The 13,196-nt window shown below is 45.8% G+C and overlaps 1 protein-coding gene across 6 annotated transcripts in view; it reads right to left on the bottom strand.

The window, feature by feature from the left end:
* Positions 1 to 13,196, bottom strand: part of DOCK6 (dedicator of cytokinesis 6) — a 1,219,180-nt gene that overhangs the window by 554,370 nt on the left and 651,614 nt on the right. For all 6 annotated transcript variants that reach the window (XM_069604231.1, XM_069604230.1, XM_069604232.1 and 3 more), the window contains 4 exons: positions 2,862 to 3,032; positions 2,434 to 2,573; positions 1,264 to 1,433; positions 500 to 657 (listed from right to left, as the gene is read on the bottom strand). In XM_069604231.1, the coding sequence (XP_069460332.1) occupies positions 500 to 657; positions 1,264 to 1,433; positions 2,434 to 2,573; positions 2,862 to 3,032 (639 nt within the window). The remainder of the gene's footprint in view (positions 1 to 499; positions 658 to 1,263; positions 1,434 to 2,433; positions 2,574 to 2,861; positions 3,033 to 13,196) is intronic.

Genomic DNA, 13,196 nt, shown 5'->3' with positions numbered 1-13,196 from the left:
ATATCTATGATGGTCTCACACCAACATCTGGGACATAAATAACCTGTAGCTTTCAGTGGGGGCTTGACTCTGGCCAAAAGTGCCACGTATTAATCTGTGCCCCCTCTAAGTAGGGGTAGATGGCTCTCCGGCTAAGAGCATTTGGAAAAAGGGTTCCAAATAGTTTACTAGTTAAACAGAACACAAAATTGATATTTGATAAGTGTTAGAAAAAACATTCTGAAAACTTTATAACAAATTCTTTTCATCAAATGGATTTGGGGAAAAAAGCAGCTGGGTTGACTGGGACAAAGGAAAAAAGGGTCAGAAAACCAGGGTAGCCACACAAAAGAAACCCTGGGTGGAAAGGTGCAACAGAAAATCTCCAAAGTTCCCTGTAGACCAGTGCACCATTGCATACGTGGTCTGGGACAGCACCTGTGCTCTAAAAAACACCACTTTGGAAACACACTGGCCCCGAGAGACATAGCTTCCGATTTATCCTGCTAATAAGACTCACCACATTCGGCAGCTGAAAAGGGTTGGCCTTGTAGACATGAGGAAGAGGGGATCCTGCAATGGCCATCGCCACAGAAGGGCTGATGGTGTTGCCGTTCTCCCCATCGCCGCCCTCTTCCCTGGGTACAGGTACCAGGCGACCGCGTTGGTTGTGGAATTCTGAGAGAGACGGGAAAGAAAGCAAGCCAGGGACCAGCTGAAGTTAGAATATTCCAAAACACAAATTCCGAGGCAGCATGCTTTAGCGGATCAACAACTTTGAAGAGAGTCTGGGCTGTAGGGCGGTGACAGTCAGAAACATTCCTGACATGCTTGCCTTTAAACAGGCGAGGACAGACCCAACCACACCAATGTCTATGCAGAGTCAGTTAGCTATGTCGGACTCTGCAAAAAAAACACTACCAAGATTGTTTAGAACATTTGATTTATCCAATAGGACAGTCTTACTCTTGAAGGTCACACGATACTCGAAGAGTGGTGTGATACATTGACATCAAGAAACAGATTCTCTTGAGCAACAAATGCATTTAACCCGTTGGGCAATAAATTAATGGAGCAGCAAGCCTCTAATCAAGAGCACCGCCCGTCCGTGGCAGACAGAGCACTGGCGCGCCGCGGTTAAAACTAAAGGTCACTTAAGATCTGAAATGTTAAGGAAGGAAACTAGGTACAAATGTGAACTTGCAGATGCTCCTGAATGTGTCAGTAATGGGTGTTAGACCTTCAGTCCCCTCCCATCTTTTCCGGGAACACCTCAGTTCTCACCAGTGAAGTCATACAGTTGCGGTAGGGTGTCCATGACAATGCCGATGAGTGGCAGGTAAAGCTGGGCCACCTGAGCCTTGACGGTGGGATCAGTGTAGCGGGCGTCGGCATCATGGCTGCACAACAAGTTGTGGATGGCACTGATGGCTTTCTTGTGCAGAAAGAAGACACTGCAAAGGAGAGAACAGGAGGTAGTGAGATTGCCCTGAGGTCACCCGGAGCCATGACAGACACCTAAATGCCATAGACACCTAGATAAGCCCACCCACTCACAATTCAGACACCATCCCACCCCGCCCAGTAGAAGCCCAACCCTTTCCAATCCTGACTTGCTCCATCCAAGACAAAACTATCACTTTTCAATGCAGTTGTATTCCCTCTAAGAAAGACCCACATTTTCCATAACAGTAGCCTGTGTCTAAGACATGACCACCTTTTCTAAGTCAGGTCATCGATCCGAAAACAGCCTACGCCCTTCTGAGACACTGTAATCCCTTTCTGGGACAGCCCCAACCTTTATGAGAGAGATGTTCTCTCTTTAAAGCATCCTGACACAGTCCCACATTTTATAAGCAGCCCAGTCCCTTCTCAAAATGGCCCCCGTCTTTCTTGGGCATTTCTGTCATTTCCAAAGACGGTTGAAGTAATGGTGTTCTTCTGCTCACACACCATGCTGGAGTCAGGAGGAAAGTTTATTCTACGGCTGTGAGCAAACAAGTAGGTCCAGGGATATTTAACTACACACATAGGACATATACTCGACACATCCATCCAGCAAGCTAAAAGACTGTCACTCTTAGAACACATAGAACACAGTCACCACCAACATTCCAACATTCCACATGACATCACGCCATTCCGCACTCACACACAAATGCCAATTACAACAGCAGTTGTGCTCTTCTAAAACCAGCAACTGCCTTTATACAGAACATTATTAAAAGTCACCAGATTCTGCAGGAGACAAATGAAGCAGAACACCTTTGTTGAGTCATTGTGCTGAAATATGAACAGCAAAAACATGCTAGAAAGCATTCATTTCCATGCTGGGGCAGCAATGCCAGCAGCAGTCATGCACATTGGTTAGGGGGTTTCAGACATCATAGTCTACCCGCCTGAGATGCCATCATCATACACTTAGATGGTCCCAGATGGTAGGTGGCTGCTTACCCTTCCACGTCAGGTTCCAAGATGAGAGCTAGCTCTGTCAGTACTAGGCCCGCTAGGAAGTGTTGCTGGCGAAAAGGCACAGACAGCTCGAACATGTTGGCAATCCTCAAGTCCTGCACGTGGGTCGAGAATGCAGAGCCCTGAAAACAGGACATGCAAATAAGCAAGTATAAAATGAAAGAATGGCTCATAAACCCTGCCGATCTATGAAGCAGCCACTTTATATCCAGCCCTCGATTTAGGTTCCCAAACTTATTACCGTGCCCTCAGTAATGGCAGGAGTCATTCCATCCCTCAGACACAGAGAACCCTCACATGCTGTAAACCTCAGACAAATCTCTCAAGAACTGAACTCCCTCTGACACATATCCTCTGGAAGGTCTCCCCCACTTACACAAAAAACCTCCACCCACACACACACACAATACCTGAGAGGTGGCAGAGGAGACAGAGGGTGATGGCGAGGCTGGCGGAGAGAGCGTGCAGCAGGGGAGGTTCAGTGTCACATAATGCTCATGGCTGCAGACAATGCGCACCAGGTCCATTCGTAAGGCGATCAGGGCATTGGGGTTCTGTGTTGTCAGCAACTTGTTGTTAATCTGGAATGCAAGAAAATATTGAAGACTCCACAGCTTCCCCAAATCGAGTTTACCCCACAACACACTCTGAACAGTCAATGGCAGCCCCTGACTCACTCCTTCCTCCGCACACCTATGTGCCGACTGATGATCCATAGGCTCCCTAATACACTGCACCCCACATATGTAATGTAATTTGTCTTTTCTATAACTGCTTTTCACATTGGTATTGCCTCAAAAGCACATATGGATGAACGCCCTTGGTGGACCGAAGTCCAAAGTATGAGAAATTCGTCAGCTGAGTTAGCATGTGCATTTTACCCAATATGAACGTAGGTATGGGTTGCCAAGTCCCTTTTAGCTATCCATGTCGAGCTGGCATGTGGATGGGAGCAGTGAGGTAGTCTGGAGAGCATGCAAGTGCAGGAGACTCCTGATGTGTCCAGCTAGACCTAATTTTTGTCATGAGGGATAGCTGCATTTGTATGGCAGACGTGTTGTGCGGTGTGTCTTAAGTAGTGCATGATAGCAGACGTGTGCGGGTGGGTGGCTGTGCCTTTGGCCATCTTCCATAAGCATGGAGTGTGATACGTACCCGTGTGTCCAGGCAGGTTTAACAATGGCACATTTCAAACTTTTGCCAAATTCAACACATTGTCTATGCTCAAAATGCAGCCAAATTCAAGTGGCAATTCACTTATATATGCATTCTCTTTCGAGGAGGTAGTGAAACCTAATTCCTTCCCTATCCTAAACCTACACTGGTATTCTAGGTTTAGACAGGCCACAACTTTGCACATCTCTCAACACAGCATTGCAGTTTGTTATGCATCTTTTTCTGAAGTCCAATTGGGGTTAGACTTCACAAGACTTATCTCTTGGTATTAGGGACCCAACTCTTAATATAGGCCTGTATTACACAAGTGGGAGGAGTGGCTGAACAGCCAGGCTTATCTTAAGAGGGGGTTATGTGAGCTGTAGAGCAGTACAAAGAAATCAGTACATACACAGATCCAAGGAAACACTCACTTAAAGTTATATTAAAATATATTTATAAATATATAGACAAGGCACACAAGCAGATCTAAAACTAACAATAACAATGAATTTAGAAATGGAGTCAAATTATAAAAGGAACAATAATGCAGGTGAGTAACTTTTCATATACTTTTCACATCCAGCACACAGAGTGACGTCAGTTAAGGTCAGTAAAAGCACTTATATGTAACACCTTTGCAGAATTCAGTTTAAGGAGAAGTAAAGGTTAGATGGACAGAACACAGCTAGCAACTGGTAAGTAACAATGTAAAAATCTCCAAGACGCATTTAGGCAGTCTGTGTGCTAACTAGAAAAGTGTTCATAGTTCAAGTTGTGGAGGAACATACATTGCCAAAGCCAGTAGGCTCAAGATGGACCTTTGGGAAACCAGCAAAGCGACTTCCAAATGGACATCACAAGTTCTGATGAAATTCATAAGAGAAAAGTTAAGTGCCCAGTCAGTGGTTCATGTAGACAGCACAGGAACTCAAGAGGAGCCTTCCAGTAGGTATACAGGTTGCAAGACCTGCACAGTGGAGTTGGGGTAAAATCCAAAACGTGGAAAACAGCACTCCCAAAGCAAAGGGGTACCGAAAATGGCCTCAGGTAAGTGTAAACCAAGCCCCACAGTACCTGAAAAGTGAAGTTGAAAATGTAGCTGGTTGGGGTGTTGCTAGGTCTGGAAAAGACCCGGGGCTGCGCTAATGTTGGGACTGTCAACACTCGAGCCTAGCTAGCCTTTTGGTTGCAGATTCTATCCGGGGCTACAACCAAAAGACCAGGGGCTATAGCCCCCTTGTCCCCCTCCCCACCAGCAACGCCTCTGCCTTCCTGATGCAGCGTTGAAGACCTGGTTTCCTGCTCCTTGGTCATAGTGACGGAAGGGTGGACTTTGAGTGGACGTCTGCGGCAGCACTCAAGAGAAAGGGTCGGCAGCAAAGGATTCAGCTCACTCCAGTGGCTGTTTGTGGTTTTAGTGCCTTTTTCTTAGTGCCAAGAGGCAACGGATAACGCTGGTCGGATTCTCCTCAGTTTCTTCATCCTGAACTCTGGTGAGGGGACTTTTGGAGAAGAATTGCAACATCTGGAGTTGCACAAGAGTGCCATAAAGTTTCAGCGAGATCTGTTGGTTTCTTGACGATGCACTCGAAAAGGGTCCAGGTGCCCAGGGTATTGGTGTTTGTTAGGGAGAATTCTCATAAATGTGCTCATTGCCCTTACCTTTTGAGACCCTCAGCAACTCTGCTGGATTTCTAGGATTTTAATGGTTACCTGGAAAGAGTGTGAGCCTTTTTTCCCACTCTTTCATGTATTTTATTGTGCGTTTTACTTTTGTGTTCTTTGGATATGGAGTTGTAGACAACTCCATAGGCATCATCTTTTTCTTGTGTGTCACACAGCACCTTCAATGCAGTGGCACATGGATGTTTTTTAGACTTCCCAAGGTTTAAATACCTTCTCTGGGACTGACTACTGTCTCCCAGTGAACATAAAGTTAAATGGACTTTGCTAGTCTTTTTAAATTGCTAGACCCAGCACACACTGCCTTACAGCAGAGTGGTGGAGGGAATACACAGTATTCCCTATGCCTAGACAACTCATGTAGCCCTCAAAAGCTACCCTTTCCTATGGCTGGTGGCAGTGGTATTACAATGATTTTTCCGACCCTGACCCTTGCCTGTCAGAATGGCTGGTGGCAGTGGTATCACCATGATTTCCCCGACCACGACCCATTTAAACTATTCGGAAGCTGAAATCCACCGGAGCCATGTTTTTCAAGGTGGCATCTGAGCTCCCTCTGTAAAAACAGGTTCTGAATAACTTTTTTGGCCATTTCTTTTTGGAAAGGTCCTTCTAGTGTTTGTCTCTGCGCGCCAAACAAGATTTAGTCCCTTGGTTCATTGGCCTTTGGCAGGCTTCAGTGCTGAAGCCCTCCTCTGGCGCCTGACTGTCCGGGGTGGACAGGATGGGAGTGAGGTGCCCGAAACTCCCTGTGCTTAGTCTTCTAGGAGACCTGAATGCACTCTGGCGTGATTGGCTGGCTAACTGTCGGGCAAGGACAGCCACCCTGCTGGGTGAGTGACAGCTAGGCTGGAATGAATGGGAGAAAACTGTTTAAAAGTGGGTCTCTGGGACTTGGAAGGCAGAGTCGACACTGGAACGAAAGAACCGAAGACGAGCTGAAGGAAGACAACTGCTGCAACTCCTGGACCATTGGTTAGCCCGGTGAAGCCTTGCTGCAGGTCCGAATCGCCTGAAACTCCCTTGTCAGAGAACCCCTTCAAGGACGACGTCTTCCCTTGAGCTGGTGGGAACAACCAACTCACAAGCCACCTGGAAACCGTCTCCACACTGGTCAAATTTTCATCAGAGTGCTGTTGAAAACCGGACAGCCAGTGAGAAGGATACCAGTTTGTGGACTTTAAGGCACTCGCACCTTAAACCGATGTTTAGCCCTGCTTGTGGCCTCTTCCCTGTGCGGTGCAGGAGCCTCCCGACGTCCTCCCTTTTGTCCCCACATCTGAGGCCCAGGAACAGCGAGATCTGCAGGAACTGCCATGGACATCTGCCTCAGCTACAGCTTTTCTTCACCCATAAGGTACTGTGCAAATGCTGTAGAGAAATCCTCTCTGCCGCGGTGAAAGTTTGTGAAACATTCCCAACTTTGTAGTCTTGTTTGCTCCTAAACTGACCTATAACCCTTTTTCGTGCAAACTACTTCCAAGAACATTGGCAAAGACTTAACCGTTTACTATCTGAACTGTGCTATCCTATGCAAGACACTGAAGCATTGACTTTGGCCCAGGCCTATTGAATTGAATGGTCTCTTGTAGTGAACTGAAACTATTTGCCCTGCCTATGAAAGTAACTGTGTTTTGATTCTTATAACCTTTGTCTTTCTACCCCTTTTGAAAGTTACTGAAGTGCAATTTTGCTCCCACTTCAGGGGAGCCTAACTTATTCAGAAACTTATTGGTTGAGTACTGGAGTGTATGATAGTGTGATATTGAGCTGCTTGTTACTAGTGGAATGTTTTCTAACTAAATGTGTAAATAAATGTATATTCTTTTACAAAGAAACCTTGAGTAAGTGTTTGTTTGAACTACTGTAATTGCAAGTCCTTTGTGTAACATCTAGTACTGCTCACATCCCTCTTGAGATAAGTCTGGCTGCTCAGCCACTGCTACCACATAAATGTGTAGTGCAGGCTTGTACCAAAGTGAGATTGTGCTTACACCTGTAGTCTTAATTGTGTGCTTAATTGTGTGTAGTGTTCCCAAAGGGTACTACATGTAATTCTGCCTAACAGTGTTCTGCAGCCTGGGAAAGTCACAGGACGCTGAGGGATGGCCCAATTTGAAGAAGGTCTTGAGGCAGATTGTTCCCACCAGCCCAAAGGAGGAAGCCGTCCTTGGCGGAGCTTCCCTGTTGAGTTGAAAACAGAGTCAGGACAGCTGCAGGGCTTCACCAGTACTTCTGCGGTTGTTGAAGGTGCTGCTGGCGTCTCTGTTCATCTTCTGCATTGAATTTCCAGTTTCAGTGGCCGACTCTGCCTGTGGTCCACAAATCTCGCCTTATATGCTGGAACTCACTCATTCACCCTTATGGGGCTGTCAATCACCTGGGCGTTAGCTGTCCTGCAGGACAGCCAGCCACCCAGTTTAAACTGGTCTCAACCAGGCACACCATCAGACATAGGGCAGTGAGGTTTCGGGACCCTCCCTCACTTCCTGTCTTTATAGACATACTGGAGCCTGGGCGGGCTTCACACAAGATGCCCGCCAAAGGCAAAACTCACAAAGGACCCACCTCTACCTGGAATCATAGAGGAAGAGCCCAGAAGGAACTTACAAATGAGAAATGGCAAAAATAGAAGGTGTCATTTGGGGAAAATGATCACCCATGAGTGCTGTACTGCAGCTGAGAAATCAGCCTGCAAGTAACTTGCACAAAAAGAGCGAAAAAGTATTCACTGCCACCAGCATTTAGGTAGTTAGTTATTGTAACAAAAAGTTACAGGAGAAATGGGAGAGGAGTTACAATGTAACCCCCCAGACCACCACATAAGGTGGTGTGTGCTGAACCCACAAACGAAAAGGTAAATAAGATTAAAGTTACCTTACTACTCTTGGGAACTGTAGTTCACACAAGAGAATAAAATAAAATGAAAAGAGAAGTCCAAGTGACACTGGGAAGAGGGTGCTTTGTGTCACAAAAGTCAATAGTGTAAGGGTGTCCCCAGGGCTGTTGCTAGGTCTGTAAATTATCTGAGGCTACGCCAACGTTGGTTCTGTCGGGACTCGGGGCTAGCTAGCCTTTTTGGTTGTAGCGCCTGAGCTTCTATCCAGGGCTACAACCAAAAGACCCGGGGCCATAGCCCCCCCCCTAGCAACGCCCCTGGGTGTCCCTAATTACGCTCACACCAGAATCAATACACCCCTCTAGGGAAATAAGGCCAAAAGGCGATGCTGTAAGGATAAGTTTAATCTTACAAATGAGGATGGTAGCAAAGGACTCTGCTACCTGAACTGTCTTCTCCTGTCCCTCTTCCTGTTCCTTCCTCCCAAAGTGGTCTCAAGCAGGGGTTTATATAGGTCTGACATGCCATGGTGATGTCGCTGGATCATGACTTCAGCCAAATCCGTCCTTCCATAATAGGGATGCTCCAAAGCCCTTTCTTCGTTATCAGCACTTTTGTCAGGACATGCTGTTCTACATTTTGCTAACTACGTAAAACACACTGTAGCTCATGCTTCCCTCCATTTTGCTAACTATGCAAAAACACACTGCAGCTCTGCAGACTTTTACAAACCTTGAGGCCTGCATACATTTCCATTCATTCTATCCATATTTCACTCATCGTGCTCACGTTATCTGTAGTTTCCTCCACACTTTATACTTCTAATTGATTCTATTCTGCATTTTGCCGCACAAAACATGCACGTCTTATTTTTAACCCGCATGGACCCTTGACGGACAGTGGACACCTGGTGAGTCAGATCGTGCTGATCATTGTGAAGAATACTGCACACTAAGCGCCTGTGTCTATTTTCAATCCCACATGCCACATTCCTTCTGGGAAGGAGGGGGATTTTGACTCTGCTACAGCACTAGCTAAGCTTTTAAAATGCCTGGGATCTGATGTTACAAATCTATCAAACTAATAGTTAATTACGCCTTATATTAGGCAATAACTACCTTCTTCAGTGCTTGGCTTTGTCTATATGTATGTGATTATGCTTGCATGAGAGCCTTCCCAGTGCCCCTCCCCTCAGTCCATTATAATGCCTTAAACCGGTCTTGCCTAACTCTAAAGCGCTTGGGAGTTCGGGAGGACCCTGGTTCCTTCCCAACATTCCCCCCTTTTGTTACTTCTACTGTAACAAATATCCCCACCCGACATATCTACACCCCAAAAGTATCAGTTTGAGTTTCGCTGTTTATTGTATGGCAAGGTGCATTAGAACCCCAAATTGATACCATCATCTTTGCACTACTAGGAACCACTTTGACACAACATCGGAAACCCAATTGGCACGTGAAGAAGAGAACCAAGAAGAACACGATAACAGGCACCAGTATTTTTACTGCCGCCCCCAGCCATGACGGGACCCAATCAAAGGCAAGTGATAGCCAATCTGTGTTCTGAACTCCACCTTCTTTCTTCATTTGAACACCTAGATTAAGCACCGCCTCAATGATGTAGGATAATGGCCCATTCTCGGCATCCTCCGGGGTACAAATGTGCATCAGATGCTTCTCAACTTTTTACATATTCCTCCTTCTATGGCTGTTAACATATCCAGCATATAGCGGTTCTTCCTCGTCATGAGTCTTAACGCACAGACCTCTACTTTGCCCATTCTCTGTATCATTGGCAAGCTGGACTAGCGCCCATCGGATGATCTGGACCCACTTGACGTTAGCAGCTGCTTGTACTCCAGGAACCAAAAAAGATGGAAAGAAAGTCTCTGCTGGGCTAAAAAGTCGATAATCGTCAGGTATCCCTCTGAGAAGTTTGGAAGAGTATTTTGAGATATAGTTCGATCTGTTCTTTTCAGCTGTTGAAATCGTTCTTTTTCTGGCAGCATAAAAAGTTCTTGTGTTATTTGCAAGTCTCTCTCTGCTTCTTTAGGTGCTGGAGTGGCTGTTGGTACCTTCACAGGCAGTTATTTTCCCTTCAGGTGTTCAGTAGTACTGAGTGCAGGTTGGCCATTGAACACTTGCCCCTCCAGGATGATGGGAGGTCCAAGAAGGCTTGTCGGCCACAAACCCAGTAGTAATCCATCACTGCTGCCGTACCTTTCGTCATATCTGGGATCACAAGAATGTGGTTGCACTGTGTGTTTGTGCCAACAGGAACTGTTCCTTCATTGCTAAAACAAAGTTCATAGATCATGTCTCTATGTATTCACACTGGCTTCTCCATTGTCGCAATCCATGTCAGCCTTGTGATGTATTGGGACCATATTTGTGCACACAGTCTCTACTCTGGCTATTATTTCTTAACTGTATTCGATCAGTCCATCGGCCGGGCACATCACTGTGGTAACCTGCCATTTGTTGTTGACATGTGAGTGACCTCTCAAGAACAAAATATGCTGCTTGTAGACACTTGCTGTATTTCATACTGCCAGTGCATGGCGTTGGGTCTAGATCGATGCTCTTCAACTGCACGCTGTGTGCCTGAAATGTGTCCTTTATCCTACACAGTGCAAGATGTACCAGGCATTGTGCCTCTTTAATTGGCACAGGTTGTGGAATTAAAACCTTAGGAGCCCCCGACGCATACGGGATGAGTTCGCACACAACAGCTTTCATTCATCACATTCCGTCCACAGTACGCATATCAGAGTACCAGCTATTAGACAACTCTGAATGCTGAATGTCAGAAATGGCATCAAAGCCCAACCCCTTGTATAAATCATACGTCATTCGTACTTCCCATCTTATTCGTCTAAGAGAATCTGTGTGGGTGGCGGGCAAAAAGTGAGACATTGTTTGATTCTTATTTATCAGTCATATTCATGACATATCTACATACACTCTAAAACCAAGACCAATGTCAAACAAAACAATATAACCATCAGTCTACCAAAAAAGTATAATGCACAATTCCTAGAACTAATTACACTCAGTTTATCATTATTCCTACATAACAGGGAGGTTTGAACACGTTGGTCAGGTATCCTTGCTTTTCCCTGGAGAGGAGAAAAAAAGGTTACCAAGAAAGGGGGGGAAGGGGATAGAGAGTAAGAGAGAGAAAAGAAAGGGAGAAAGGGAGAAAAAAGTGTGAGAGAGAGAGAGAGAAAAGAGTGTGAGAGAGAAGCCCTTTGCCCACCAGGGCCGACTGGGTTCTAGACCTTCAAAAAAAAGATAAAAAAATAAGAGTACAAGAAAAAAGAAAATCAGTGGTGTGCCACTGCACACCACCCTGGCATGGATCCTTTACTAAACATCTTCTTCATCAGTTATGTCTTTGATCTGACAATTGAGCTTTGCAATGCACTTGTCTTAGGTGCTCTTCGGACATCCAACATCACGCGGACAGCGAGAGGTGTACAGTACACCACCTCATATGGACCTTGAAACCTGGGACTGTTCCTCCCAGGTAATGATGGTCCTGTTGTGGCAGATATGTCTGCATTTGCCTTCTCCTTCCCTTCCGGTGCTACCCCCCTTTACCCAGCACCACTGCCACCCATGTGCGCCTCTGTCCCGTCTCCTGGTCAATTGTCGATGACCCATCAACATATAATATATCTCCTTCTGTCTCTTGCTTTAGATTTACCCTCCTCCTCATCCTCGCATGTAGCACAGTCATGCGTTTTCAGGTCATCATCAGTGGATTCCTCTGTAAAGTATTTGGTGGGATTCACCGTCCTACTCCTTACTATATGAATATGAGATTTGGATATTATAATCCCATATGCAGCAGATGAGTCGTCAAGGTCGATTTAGACCTTTCCAAAATAGCAAATAGTGAATGTTCCACCAACAAGGTAACAGAGCACCCCATGACAATCGTGGAACTATACTCTATCGCAAATGCAGCAGCTGCGAGTGCTTGTGCGCGCACGAACTGTCCCTGCATGACTGAGTCGCGCTTCCCACTATAATGAGCCAATGGCTTGTGGCCCATTGTGCTCTTTTGAGTTAATACTGCAGTTATGAGCTGTCCATCAGAGTGGCAAAATAAATAAAACTTGTATAATCCGGAGTTCCTAAAACAGGGGACTGTGCAAATAGCTTATTTCAAGTCCTCAAATTGTCTATTCAATTCTTCAGTCCATTCCAATTTACATTTATTTTCTTCTGTCCTTCTCCCAGACTTTGTAACAGTGACCTTGTGTAGGCTGTGTAGTCTAGGATCCATGCCCTACAATAATTACATAAGCCTGCTGCATTTCCTTGACAGTACTGGGCCTACGGGGGGCGCATACTGCCGCCGCCCTACCTGGTAGTATTTATTTCCCCGTTTGCAGAAATCAGTTGCCCCAAATATATTAACTCCTGTTGGCAGTATTGTAGCTTCTTTATACATGCCTTGTACCCTTTGTGAGCCAGCAATTGCAATAATGCAACAGAACCCCTTATGCACTGCTGTTAATTTTCACTACATACCAGCAGATCATCCACATACTGGATGATCATGCTAGGCACCTGACTATTTCCCAAGTCAGCATGCAGTACTCTATTGAAAATACTTGGACTTTCACAGTACCCGTGAGGCAATCTTGTTTGCTCGAAGCGCCGTTGACCATACGTAAACGCAGTGAGATACCATGAATCAGGGTGGAGTGTAACACATTCTTCAGATCAACCACTGTGAAGTACGGTGCTGTCTTGGGAATGCTACATAGGATCACTGCAGGATTCAGAACTACCGGAAATTCCTCCTGCATCACGTCATTAAGAGGACGCAGATCCTCGCTCATCCTGCAATTACCCCCTGTTGCTTTCTTGACTGGGTGTATAACCATATTACACAGGGACGTGGATGACACGATGATCCCTTGCTCTAATAGAGCCTGAATAGTTCCTTTTATCCCTTGCCCCACTTCCCTTTACAATGGGTACTGCCACACCCTCAGAGTACTACACCTGACTTCAACGTAATCTGTACTGTGGTCACATCTCTCAGA

The sequence above is a fragment of the Ambystoma mexicanum genome, chromosome 3q (genome assembly GCF_040938575.1).
Source record: "Ambystoma mexicanum isolate Mex_15411 chromosome 3q, UKY_AmexF1_1, whole genome shotgun sequence".
Classification (NCBI taxonomy): domain Eukaryota; kingdom Metazoa; phylum Chordata; class Amphibia; order Caudata; family Ambystomatidae; genus Ambystoma; species Ambystoma mexicanum.
The sequence above is the reverse complement of the archived record's forward strand: the minus strand, read 5'-3'. Positions and strand labels throughout refer to the sequence as shown.